This window comes from Trichosurus vulpecula, chromosome 4, assembly GCF_011100635.1.
Source record: "Trichosurus vulpecula isolate mTriVul1 chromosome 4, mTriVul1.pri, whole genome shotgun sequence".
Lineage (NCBI taxonomy): Eukaryota > Metazoa > Chordata > Mammalia > Diprotodontia > Phalangeridae > Trichosurus > Trichosurus vulpecula.
This window is the reverse complement of record NC_050576.1, coordinates 203047939-203061199: the sequence shown is the minus strand read 5'-3', so window position 1 is coordinate 203061199 and position 13261 is coordinate 203047939. Positions and strand designations below refer to the sequence as shown.

The 13261-nt window shown below is 41.7% G+C and overlaps 2 protein-coding genes across 3 annotated transcripts in view; both read right to left on the bottom strand.

The window, feature by feature from the left end:
* Window positions 1–13261, bottom strand: part of SLC39A11 (solute carrier family 39 member 11) — a 499961-nt gene that overhangs the window by 82011 nt on the left and 404689 nt on the right. The gene's annotated exons all lie outside the window — the stretch shown is intronic.
* On the bottom strand, window positions 4280–4788 carry LOC118846586 (40S ribosomal protein S23-like). Its single transcript, XM_036755298.1, has one exon. The coding sequence runs from the start codon at window positions 4755–4757 to the stop codon at window positions 4326–4328; it is 432 nt and encodes a 143-aa protein (XP_036611193.1). The 5' UTR covers window positions 4758–4788; the 3' UTR covers window positions 4280–4325.

The window sequence follows — 13261 nt, the reverse complement described above, 5'->3', positions numbered from 1 at the left end:
TGAATTTTACCAATTTTAAGTTAAGCAATCTTAATGTGGAAATTAAGGGTCCCTTGATGTCTATTTTATTTCTCAACATCGTTCACTCTAGTCAAGTATAATATAAGTCCAGCATAATATAATAAGAAGTGATTCCCCCGAGTGGCAAAATTTATTAAAAAAAACTATTAATATCTTTTGTGTGGCACAGAAGAAAGGGCACTGATTCTGAAGTCAGGCTACTTGTGTGGCCTTGGGCAAACCACTGAACTCCCTTGGGAAGGACTGGTTTTTGCCCTTTTTTGTATTCTCAGCACTAAGTACAATGCCTAGTACATAGAAGGCACTTAATAAATGTTTGTTGACTTGACCTCTCTGGGCCTCAGTTTCCTCATCCATAAAATGAGGAGTTTGGACTAGATGACATCTGAGGTACCTCAGGGCTATAGTTATGTTTCTATTTATCTATCTGTTCATTCATTCACTCACTTACTGCTCTTCCAAATATATCTTTCCTTCTGCCAACCAGCAAGCCATTCCTTGTAATAAAGAATAAAGGGGGGAAAGGGGATAAATCTGCAACCTCAAAAAATGGAAATAATTTATGAATATTTATAATCATCGGAAGAGTTTGACAATTAAAATTTAATTTTATGTCTTAAATTTATCCTCTCTGATTTTTAAGAAGTGAAATAGTATCCCTTTGTAATGGATAAACACATAACCTGTTTGAAGAGAAAATCTACTGAGCAGCTGAGATAGTATAAGCAATAGCCATCGAGACAGTTTAAGCAGCTGAAATACAGAAATGCAAAGTAGAAAGCTCAAATGCATAAAATATAATCAACCACTATATTGATCACAAGGATTCAAAAGTACTGTTAAGGAAAGAAAAAAAAAGATTACATTGTGTTTGCTTTGTTCAAATGCTTTAGCTAAAAACAGCATATAACCTAATAAACAAAATCACATCTTACAAGTGTACATGTAGAATGCAGGTTAGAGAATTTTCCAGAAAAAAACAAAACAAAAACTAGATGCTTTTAATGAGGAAAACTAAACTGTCAAAAACCATACTGATAGGTCAGGAAAGGATTGCTTGCAACAGATTAGGGTGCTTACACAATTGCTAAGTATACAAAGTCTTATTTGATAGAAAAAGCATTGGTACTACTTGAAGCTACTGAGATGGTAGAAATGAGGCTTGACCGAATCACATACAAAGCAACTGGCTTCTCTTGCATCTAATACAGTAGGAAGGAGAATTGCCTACTGCAGTTCTCAATTGCAGTAATTCTCAATTGCCTACTGTAATTCTCAATTAATTGAGAAACTAAAAGATTTCTAGTTTGCACTGTAAGTAGATAAAGCAGTAGATGTAGTTAAAGATGCTCATTTAATTCCATATGTGTGATTAAACCGACATTAAGGAATACTTGTTACTTTGCAAACCAACTGATAAAAATGATGTATCAAAAGAAATTGTCACAATGACCGACGATTTTTAAAAATATATAAGTGGGGCAGCTGTACTGGATTCTGCAGCGACGGAACTAAATAGATATCAACACAAGGTGAAGGTCTACAACCACTGGTTTAAAATGTGCCTCCCCAACCCCCTTTCCCCAGGCAATTTGGACACATACATTTTTCACAGACAATTACTTGTACTGAGAAGTATGCGTGGGGAGCTATATAGTTTTTCAAGTTGTTATGAGAGTAATCAACTTTATAAAAAACAGTCCATTGCAAAATCGTGTAATGATACTGGGCATTCTACATCATTGTGAAATGCACTGACTTTATTCCATCCAAGTGCACTGAAGAACAGTTGAATTTAAAGGGGAAAAAATAGCCATGTTTCATAGTATAAGAGGTGGGACAGGCCATTGAGGGCTCAGTGCTCAGAGCATGGGCAACAAGTTATACCTGTTATAAACCTATGCAGAGGCTGACTGAGCCCTAAAATAAGTATTGGACTGGAATATTTCAAGGACCCTCCCACTTTTAAGCCTCTGATCTTATCTGTAGCTTTTATAATCTCTGGAATCAGTTTCCTATCATACCATGATGCTATCAAACATTCAAATCTCCCCTGAAAATGAGAAATCAGACTAGAAACTTTGAAAGGCCACAGTATGATAAAAACAACCCTCTACTTTAGTTTTCCCTGTGAATCTTTTCTTCTCAATCATCACAGATCATAAAAAAATGACCGATGATAAATGGATTTTTTTCCAGTACATCTTCTATCCATCTAAATCTTGGATGGCTCTACCAGAAAGTGGGCAGTAGGAAGAGTGCTGGGCCTGGAGTCAGAAAGATGGGAGTTCAAATACAGCCTTAGGCACCTACTAGCTGTGTGAGTATGGGTGTGTCACTTAACTTCTGTCTGCCTAAGTTTCACCATCTAAAAGATGAAAATAATAATAGCACCTATTTCCCAGGGTTGTTATGAAGCTAAATGAAATAATATTTGTAAAGCACTTTGCAACTTTCAAGCACTACATAAATATTAGTAGATGATGATGATGGTGATGATGGGTGGTGGTGGTGATGGTGATAATGATGGTGATGGTAATGGTGGTGGTGATGGTGATGATGGTAGTGGTGGTGGTGGTGATGATGATGATGGGTAGTGCTATGAAGTCAAAGTTTTCAGTACCCATTGGAAACAGCCAAAGTTTCTGGTGCAAAGCGAAGCCATGTGAAATGCTCTTTAAATGACATAAGTGAATCCTCTTCTGAAGGCTAGAAATGCACATAATATTTTCTTATTTTTCCTCTACAAAGATATTCATTCAAAGGATTGATGTGCTCAGAACAAAAAAGGTAACTAAAACTCACTGAGTCAAATGTAATGGCCATCTTGCCATTCCACATGCCAGTGCTGATCTGGATTGCTATAGGGTAGACTGGGAACAAGGGTCCACTTAGACCCAAAGGGTAATAAGAATATCAAGAGTCATAGAAGGCAGCTTAGAAGTCATGAAGTTACAGATGAGGAAACTGAGACCCAGAGGGGTTTATTTTGCCACAGGACAGTACTCAGCAGCAATTTATTCTTTCAGATAGGAGCTGTGTGTTCTGATTTCTTTAATAAAGCTGTTCCTCTGGATGCTTACCCAGACGAGGTCATAAAATGAATGATAAAATGTTTGTTCTTTGCTGAAGTGCCATACACTGGTAGCAATTTTATGTCAGTTCTTCAGAGGACTTGACTATAAAATAACATGTAAGTCCCTCCAGGAACAAAATGATTATGATGCTATGGACTTCCAAATACTAACATCCCATATGGGATCATAGTAGGAGTCTATAGCATCGTAACTGTTTTATTAAAAGACAAATTGAGATAGAAGCCATTGGCCAGCTAGAACTGAGTATAAAGAATCCAGAAGCTTACAGCTCATAGCTCAGGGGAGAAAAAAGAAATGTCTCCAAGCCATGGCAAAACTGAAGAAGAATGTCTTTGTCTCATAAAGCATGAGTAACTTTACTTTTCAAAACAAAGTTAAAAATAAAACAGTTAAAAATAAATAAATAAAATAATTATAAAAATAAATTAAAAAGTTAAAAATAAACAGTATTAAAATATTACATTCACACACAAAACCCAGAGCTATGAGAGCAGAGTTAGGATTTGAACTCAGGTCCTCTAGACTTGAAATGGACAGCTGAGGTACTATAGGGATAGGGACAAGAATAACAAAAGTACAGTTTGGGGGATAAACATGTACTAGTCTGGTTTCCAGTTAGACAGGTCTGGGAGATGCACACAGACAGAAGAGCCAGTTGGGGGCCAAGCAGATAGGCTAGATCTAGGACCTAGGGGATCAGTATAGGCATGGAGGAGCAGGGCAACTGAATTTCAACCAGGTCAGAGACCATGCAGTCAGGCAGCAGAGCCCAGGACCCCAGCAATAGTGAACCAGGAACAAAGAGGCTAGGTCCAAGGGTCCGAGCTCAGCCTCGGAGATGATGGATAGCGAGGGCCAGGAAGCATGCCTATGAGAAAACAGGCAACAGGGGGCTCATTGCATGCTCCCTGCAGAGGGACAGGACTCGGTAGTGAGCCTGAGTAATATGGGGAAGGTGGAAATGAAAAGGCAGTTTCTGATTCCATGTTCACAAGACTGAGGCACAGAGTCCAGGATACCAAGTCCTGGGACAAGCAGCAAAAGAGCCATTAAAGATTTAGACCTGATAGACATCTTAGAGATCTAGTCTAGTCTAAGCACTTCATCTTACAGAGGAGGTTACTAAGGCTTGAAAGGGAGAATTGATTTATTTATTTTTTTTTTACATGAAAACTTTTTTACTATGACAAAGACATCATACAATTTTTATGATCTTGGTCTTTCCTTCTTGCCTTTGTACAAGGCCAGAAGAGAAACATTTGCAACTTTCACAACCTTGAATCGGACTCCAGGAATATCACCAACAGCATGACCTTTTCGACCAAATCCAGCAACCAAAACTTCATCATTTTCCTCAATAAAGTTCAAGCAGCCATCATTGGGAAAAAAGGCAATGATTTTTTTGCCATTCTTAATCAGCTGGACTCTCACACACTTCCTGATGGCAGAATTGGGCTGTTTGGCTTCCACACCAACTTTTTCCAAGACAATCCCTTTGGCATGAGATGCTCCTCCAAATGGGTTGGCCTTCAAGGCAGTGCCCAAATGAGCTTTCTTGTATTGTTTGTCATGCCACTTTTGGTCTCTCCTGTGGCTTCGGAGTTTTCGAGCAGTACGAAGACCACGGCACTTACCCATGCTGCCGCCGTCCGGGCCGAGAGAAAAGAGAGCGAGAATTGATTTATTTGCTCAATCTTAAAGGTAGGAAAAGGCAAGGCTAGGATTTGAATCCAGGTCCTCTGATTAAAAAGCTGGCCTAACTTCCATCACACCATATTGCCTCTGTTTTTGAGATTTTAGAAGGAAGGGCTTCCTTGTCATGGGTCAGAATTGGGGTGGGAACATGGAAGCAAGCACACCTGACAATAATAATATTAATTTACCACTTTAAGGTTTGCAAAGCACTTTACAGATATCTCATTTAATCCTAATAACTCTACGAAGCAGGTGTTATCATTACTCCCTTCTCACAGACGAGGAAATTGAGGTGGAGAAAACTGAACTAACCTCCCCAGGGTCACACAACTATTAAGTGTCTGAGGAAGGCTTTGAACTCAGGGCTTGCTGAATCCAAGTCTAACCCTATCCACCGAGTCTCCTAGCTGCCTCTAGAATGAGTAAGTGTGGAAATAGAGAACCATAAAGTTCCTATAACTGTGTCAGCAGCTACCAGGCAAAAATGGCCAAAAGAAAAAGGACCTATAAAAAAAAAAAAACAAAAAAACAACCCATAGTTGTTTCAGAGTTATATGCGCCAGGCCCATCTCCAGTTGTTCTGATCTAGATCTTGCCACTGGACCCAGACGGCTCTGGAGGAGAAAGTGAGGCTGGTGACTTGGCTCACTTAAATCCAATTCACTTGCAAGTCATGGCATCATCTTCCTGATGTCATGGTCTTCTTTGAGAACAAAGGGCAAACAACAAGTGCTATAAGCACACCTAATAAAGAGGCTCCCATCTCTTCTTAGGCCAGCAGAGGAAGCATTTCCTGATCCCACCCTCTACTAAACAACAAACCAAATATTTAATTTAATATTTTGTGCCTTCTGTGTGCTAGATATTGGGGACATGAAGACAAAAATGTATTCTGTCTTCAAAGAGTCTCTGTCCTCAAAGAGCTTATATTCTCCTGGAGTAATACGACATGTACATAGATTAAATACAAGTGATTTGGAGAGAGACAGAGAGGGAGAGAGGGTCAGAGATGGACAGAGAGAGAGAGAGAGAGATAGAGACACTAAGAGAGAGACAGAGACAGCGACATTAAGAGAGACAGAGAGACAGAGAGAGAGATGAAAACTGAGGAGACCATGGAAGGCTTCACCAACAAGGATCCTGAGATGTGGAAATGAGGAAGGAGTGCACAATACAAGCACGGGCCATGGCCTACGCTTGGTTCCCCAGGCTGGCAGGAATACAAAGTGTGCGAGTGGAAGTAATGTGAGATGACAACAACTGCCATTTACACAGTAATGTGAAGTTAGTAAAGAATTCTAAATAAATTGTTTCATTTGAGCCTCGCCTCAACGCTATTGTGTATCACAATGACTGCTGTCCCTTCGATATAGTATCTTTAAACAGCTCACAGCATTAAATAGGAAACCTCATTCCATTTGAGAGCTAGGTCAAATTGCTAACTGATTTTACCTGCATTGTATAAAACAGAGAAAAACATCCGGTGGGACGCATAGCACATAAAATGATGTACTTTTAATTTACAACCCAAGCTAAATTCTAATTCGTATGAAAGGAAGTACATGGTTCAAGGGATGAGTGGTTATGTGAAGTCACTAAGAACTCATCATATACATCATAGTCATCATCACAGAATTACAGTCATTTTAGAAATTGCATCATTGTTTGCCTGTACGTTACTAATAGGGCACCACCACCTAGTTACTGAGGTCAGGCTGCTAATCTAAAGCCATTCTGGACAACACCTCATTTGGGGGATGAACAGTCCGACCAGAGTGATTTGACCTCCTTGCGGTTGGAACGACCTAATCAAGTCAGTTGTGAAAGGATTTTTAGAAAGTCACTGAGCCCCGATGAAGGAGGGGAAATCGGGCCCATGGTCCCTAGTGACCTTGCTATGGTGCAGCTTGACCAAATCAGAAGAATACTGCCTCCTCATCCAGATGTGATTTTGCTAAATTTCTAGTACTGCTCCAAGTTTGAATTTGTGTTGAAAACACTTGGCTGGACATGGGAAGACTTGTATTAACTGATACTAAGTGAAGAACCAGAAGGATGATGTACATAATACTGCCTTAAATGAAAAGAAAAAAACAAACAAACTGATAACAGTTGTTGTGTAATTATAATGACTAACCTTGGCCAGAGAGAAGAGAATGTGCCTTCTTAGCAGAGATGGGGGATTATGGGTGTGGTATGTTACATGTACTGTCAGACAGTTGTTTTGTTGGCTAGTTTTGCTTTTTTTCCTTCTTTTAAAATCTGTTACAAGGAATGTACTCTCACTGGAGTGAGGAAAGGCTCTCACTGGAGGGGGGAAGTATTCAGAAAAGAAGGTGATATAAAAATAAAAGATATCAATGAAATAAGATAAAAATGACAACTAAACAAACAATAAAACACCTTGCCTGATTTTCTGGTCAAGTGGCACTTATCTTACAGACTTCATGTTAGTCAATAAGTTAACAAACATTAATTAAACACGTACTGTGTGCCAGACACTGTGTTCAGTTCTGGGGATACAAACAGAAAGTTGCTAGGTATACACAAAACAGCTGGTTCTCACTTTTTAAAAAAGGCAGCAAACACCCACTACTGCCTTTCTACCTCACCCCATGTGTTGAAATGAATTGGAGTCCACTTTTTCTACCACGTAGCTAACATAAAATGTCACTTATTTTCAGTAAAGGGCCATTCATTTGCAAAGCTGGGCCTCTCTTTCTCCAAGCCCTTCCATCCTAAGCGTCACTGTGCAGTAACAGCATCTGCTGTATGAAGCTGGATGGGGCATGCATGCGCACATGGGAACGACAGTCTCCCTTTCCTACTCTCACTCCCACTCAAGGCCCTCATTATCCACTCTACAGCCTTAGTTCTTCTATTTTTTTAATCTATAAGATGAGGAAATTGGATGAAATAATTTCTAAGTTTTCTTCCAGCCCCAGATCCTCTGATTCTCCATGAACCCATGCATTGATGATTTCACCTCATCATAGTTACACATTCCCATCTCCAGCTGCCTTTCCCCTCCCTCAGTGAACACACTCTCCCTTTGTGGTACTGGGGGAGGTTTTGACTTCCAAATCTGTATGAAGGCAGGTATGAGGTAATGAAAACAGGGAACTTGGGCAAAGGCCTGGCCCAGATGGTTTGGGTTGGGCCCCCAGCCCTCAACTCTGGAGGGAATTAAAATCCAGCAACCTATCTGATGGCATTACACTGAAGAAAGGAAAATTTGAGGGAAAAAAAAAGACTAAGCAAGGGGGCCGATGACTGAGGTTCCAAAGAATGCTGTGGTTGAAGTGCTTTTTTTTTCTGGCACAAATTATCTCCTGTGACTGAATGGAGGACCATGCTCACCATGACAAAGGCTTCTTTCTTATGACAGGGTAATAGGTCCAATGCTTGGGAGAGCCTGGACTCTTTTTAACAGGGTATCATTGAGGTAAAGTTGTGTGTGTGTTTGTATGTGCATGTGTGTGTGTATTTTAAGAGCCGATGTTTTCTTTTTAAAATTTCCCCCTATGTGGAAACTGAGGTGAGAGAGAGAGAGAGAAAGAGAGAGAGAGAGAGAGAGAGAGAGAGAGAGACAGAGACAGAGACAGAGACAGAGACAGAAAGACAGAGACAGAGAGAGAGACAGAAAGAAACAGACAGAGACCGGCAAAGAGACAGAGAGAGACAGACACAGAGACAGACAGAGTGACAGAGACAGACAGAGAAAGAAAGGTAACAAGCTTTGTCTCATTTAGAAAAACCCCCAACCACCTAAAAACAACATCAGGGCCAAAGAGGGATGTGGGTTGGAATTCCAGCTCTACCTCTTACTGCCGTGACCTTGGGCAAGTCACTTCAATTCCCTCTTCTATAAAATGAAGGGCCTGGACAAGATGCTCTTTAGTTTCTCCATCTAGCAGTAGTGCCTTTCATCATACAGTACTAAGCTATGGCCAACTTCAGTTTCAGAGGGGAGAAAACATGAAGAAAAATGATTGTAGAGTTGGGTGCAATAATAAGGACTTAAGGGCAAAGCTATGAGGGTTGGGAGAAGGTCCCCTTCAGGCCAAAGGGATGTTGCTTGTGAACTTGTCTGGGCCTTCGAGGGCAAATACAGTTCCAACAGAAGTCTGAGGAGAAGGGGTAGTCATGAGAAGAGAAATTCTAGGCTGAAATTGGAATAGTGTGTATCCCCAGGACCTAGAATAGTATCTTGTATGTAACAGGCTACTTAATAAATGCTTATGAACCTGAAAAAGGCTTAACCTAAAAGGGTCAGAGTCTCCCAATGCATCCTGGGCCATCTCCAGTAGTCCTGATGAATATCTGGTCACTGGACCCAGATGGCTATGGAGGAGAAAGTGAGGCTGGTGACCTTGCACGGCCCTCCCTCACTCAAATCAAAGTCAACTGCAAGTCACGTCATCATTTCCCTGATGTCATAGTCCTGTTTGAAAACGAAGGACAAACACAACAACAATAAATCTTTAAAACAAACAAATGTATATGTGTATTCGGAGACTGATGCTCCATGCCCACCCCCCAAGCTGAGCTGATGTAGTGACTGGATGGTAAATGCAGAAGATGAGGTAGTTATTGATCTGGTAACAAGGTGTTTCCTCCAGTGACCACATATCTCTGATTGAATCAGACGAGCAACTCAAGTGGCTGAGTGGAAAATCGGCCAGGAGTGTTTTGAGGGCTTTAAATAGCTAAAAGGGAGGGAGATTGGCTCTCTCCCCTCCCACCATGAGCCACAGTATCGAACAGTAAGGCTACTTGCCCAGAGGAGATATCCTGTCCAGCAGTTAGAAAGTCAGTTCCAGGGAGTTTGAGGCACAGATTAGGGAGATGCAAAACCAGATACAGAGAGGCCAGTCTCAGTCAAGGCCAGAAGCAGCTTTAAGCAGCTTCACCTGGGACAACAAGGAAGAATGCCACCATTGGATAGTTGAGAGAGATTGCCCATGGGGTCGAGAATTGGGCTGTAGAGATCTCTTAGCATGATGAGAGAAAAGACTTCAAGGCTCTGTGGTTCTGGAGTGGCAAATTCTCTTGGAAATATCAATATGTATTCCCTGCATGTGTCTCATTACCACTGTACTCTAACTTTGTGCCCACTCTTCCCAAGCCTCAGGTTTATGAAGGAAATGTTTTGTAGTCACCGTTTTTACTCTGCCATCTTAGTAAATGCCTTTCCTATGAGGTAGTTGTGTCTACTAGCTGATTATTAATGGGAAACACACCCATGGGGCTCATGAATTATACTGCTAGGGATAGCTGCCCACACAGCATACCGTAGAACATGAGGCAGTGGCCACACTTTGGGTCACCAACTCACAAGTGAGAGTATAAGTTGGGGGTGAGAAGAGCAGCCCAAATGGGGTGTTGTAACATTCATATTATACAGAGAAGCTGATCAAGGAATCTGAGAATCCTGGAACTGGGGGAACCATATCATTTATCCAGCTGGTTTGTAATAGGACACATCTAAGATGTGATAATAATTTAACTAGTTTTCATAAAAATACCAAACACACTGGGACTGAGCATTCAAATAATTGTTACCTCTTTCAAAGTAGTAACCTTGGGAGTCTAGTCATTTATTCCACCAATGTACCACTGCTTAAAACCTTTTCAGAACTTTTGAGGGGAGCTGCTCTCAGAGTCAGTTTGCAAGTCAAACAAGAAAATCATTCCTTCTTATTTTATAATAATGCCTAAATACAAATCTTTCATGATTATTTGGGAATGGGCGGGGGGGGGGGAACGACAGAGAGTGAATTAAATAAAAAGGCATTTATTAAGTGCTTACTATATACCAGGCACAGAGTTAAGCTGGGGCTCCCATACAAAAACAAAGATCGGCCCCTACCCTTAAGGAGTTTACATTCTAATGGGGAAGACAACATATAGAAGGGCAGTGGTAGCCAGGGAGGGGCACTTTGGTACAGAAAGTTATTGGGATGGTGAGTAGAAATAGATTGGCACACCCTTCTTTCCAGGATCAATGGCAGAATTGATTTGATCATGGTTTCAGAATTGGAACCATGTATGGGGAGAGAAATAGGTAGGGCAAGGAGACTCAGGCACGTCAAGGGCGACAGGTGAATAGATGGCCAAGGCACAGGTCCTGAAATAGCAGGCCAGGAGAGGAACCTCACCAAAGAGGACATATTCATGCCCCTAAGCTGAATTTAACCCCTTTTCTTTCCTCCTTCCTATCAAGCAAATGGTCCTAAGACTGAGATGGAAGATTCTATTGAAGCTCTCTGCCATCATGGAGGGAAGTGCCAGAGTCCTGCTTGAGAAAACGATCAACTCAGCCCACTCCCTCTGCTCTTCAAGCCTGCTTAAAATAGGACAGCCTTTCTGGAAGGACTGACAGAATGACGATGGAGGGAGTTCAGAGATTTAGGACCAGAGGGACCTTAGAAGTCACAGATGAGGTCCAGAGCCCAGTGACTGGCCCAGGGGCACAGAGGCATTCAGTAATAGAATCCAGATTTGATAGTTCTGTGTCTCTAAATCCATTACTCTTTCCAGTGGAGAAAAAAGACATTTGCTATTTCTGGTCCCTGGGAAAACTCTGAAGAAACGGCATCGCTTTTCTCAAACATTTCACTGGTCTTATCCCTCCCTCAACACTGCCCTCGAGTGAAACAGAGGGAATGTTTCGAAGAGATGGGTCCTTGTGCCAAGATGTCCTAACTGGTCAACAAAGATTTCAGACGGGGAGGGGCAGATGAGGAGAGAGAGACGGTGATGACATAAATGATTCCTTGTATTCCTTCTCTGAGCTGAGCCAGAAGCAGGGCTGTTGCCCGGAGCCTCTCTCCCTTTTCTCTTCCCTAGGGAAGCCTGGAGGAAGGTGGGTTATCCATAGGCCTGGGCTAGACACATCTTCTGAACGGGCATGAGGATAACTGGGCTCTAAGAAGACAGGGGTTTCTTAATCTTTGTTGTGTCTTGGAACCCTTTGGCAGACTGGCGAAGCCTATGGACCCCTTCTCGGAACAACGTTTTTAAAATGAACAACAAACTTCATTGGAAATGAATTATATTGAAATATATCAGTTAAAAGCAAATCAGTAAACATTTATTAAGTACCTGCTATGTGCCAGGTACTATCAAATTAATTGGTATCAATTAATATAAAATATATTTTTTAAATAAGTTCATGGAACATGGGTTAAGACCCCCTGCTCTAAGGGGAAGCTAGGGAACAAGAAGCGTGGGGTGGGCAGGCTCTTTTCTATCTTCTCCTCCATATACTGCATGAAGAGGCCTGGCTGCTTGCCTTTGGCTAACCAAGGGGTTCAGAAATGTCCAGATTTGTAACTAGGAATTTTTTTTTCTTTTCTTTTTTTTAGAGGAGAGGACAGGGCAATTGGGGTTAAGTGACTTGCCCAAGGTCACACAGCTAGTAAGTATGTCAAGTGTTTGAGGCCAGATTTGAACTCAGGTCCTCCTGACTCCAAGGCCAGTGCTTTATTCACTGTGCCACCTAGCTGCCCCATAACTAGAAATTTTTTTTGCCCATCAAGAATTGCACCCAGGCAAGTGGCATGAAGTGCACCCTTGGGTGAATGGGGCAGGATATCCCGTCAGGTTGATCCAAGTTGCCAGGATGCTGTCATAAGGCTGCTGCTGTTGGGGAGGTCCCTGTATGGTAGACCAGGGAGTAAGCTCATTCGAGCCTGCCATCTGATAGCTTCCAATTTTAGCTGATTCTCACTAATTAGGTGCTAATACTATGTTGTTCTCAGGCTGTTGAAGAACAAGAAATACTGTCAGTGCCTTCTAAATTTTGTATCTAAGAAAAACTCTATTTTGCCTGCCTGAGTTATGATTCTGGAAACATTCACTCAAACAACAGTGATGGCTAAATAAACAGCCTGGAAAAGCCTATAGTTGAGGAAGAAGAGAGAATAAAAGAAGGTGATGGCTCCTGCTCCTGTGACAAGAGGTGCAGAGCAGAAGACACACAGAGGAAAACACCAAGAGCGAGGACAAACAGCTTAAGGGAGCACTCAGGTGCAGAAGGGATGCATGGGAGGGAAGTGCTCCAAGCTGGGTGGTTAATCAAAGCAAGAATTGGGGAGAATTTTGAAGCATGAGACATGGACAAGTACAGAGTACAGGCTGGTGGGGTGGCAGGGGTGAGGTGGAGAAATGGTGGAGTGATGTATTAGATGGATATAATGGCACCTGCAAAGTCAGGAAGGCAGAAATGAAATCATACATGAATGACAACAGATGGATTTGCTTAGAAGAAAGGGGGCCTATAATAGGGAGTGATTAAGAAATGAAGTTGGTGAAAAACAGAAATGGAAGAGAACATAGAGTACAGTGGAAAGAACGCTGGCTTTCCAAACTGAAGACGTGGATTTGAGTCACCCGTGTGACCCTGGGGCGTCCTCATCTCTCTGGTTCTCAGGTTTCCCCAT

What these genes read in the sequence shown, in the direction of transcription:
- LOC118846586 (XM_036755298.1), bottom strand. Translation starts at nt 4,757, where the DNA reads ATGGGTAAGTGCCGTGGTCTTCGTACTGCTCGAAAACTCCGAAGCCAC.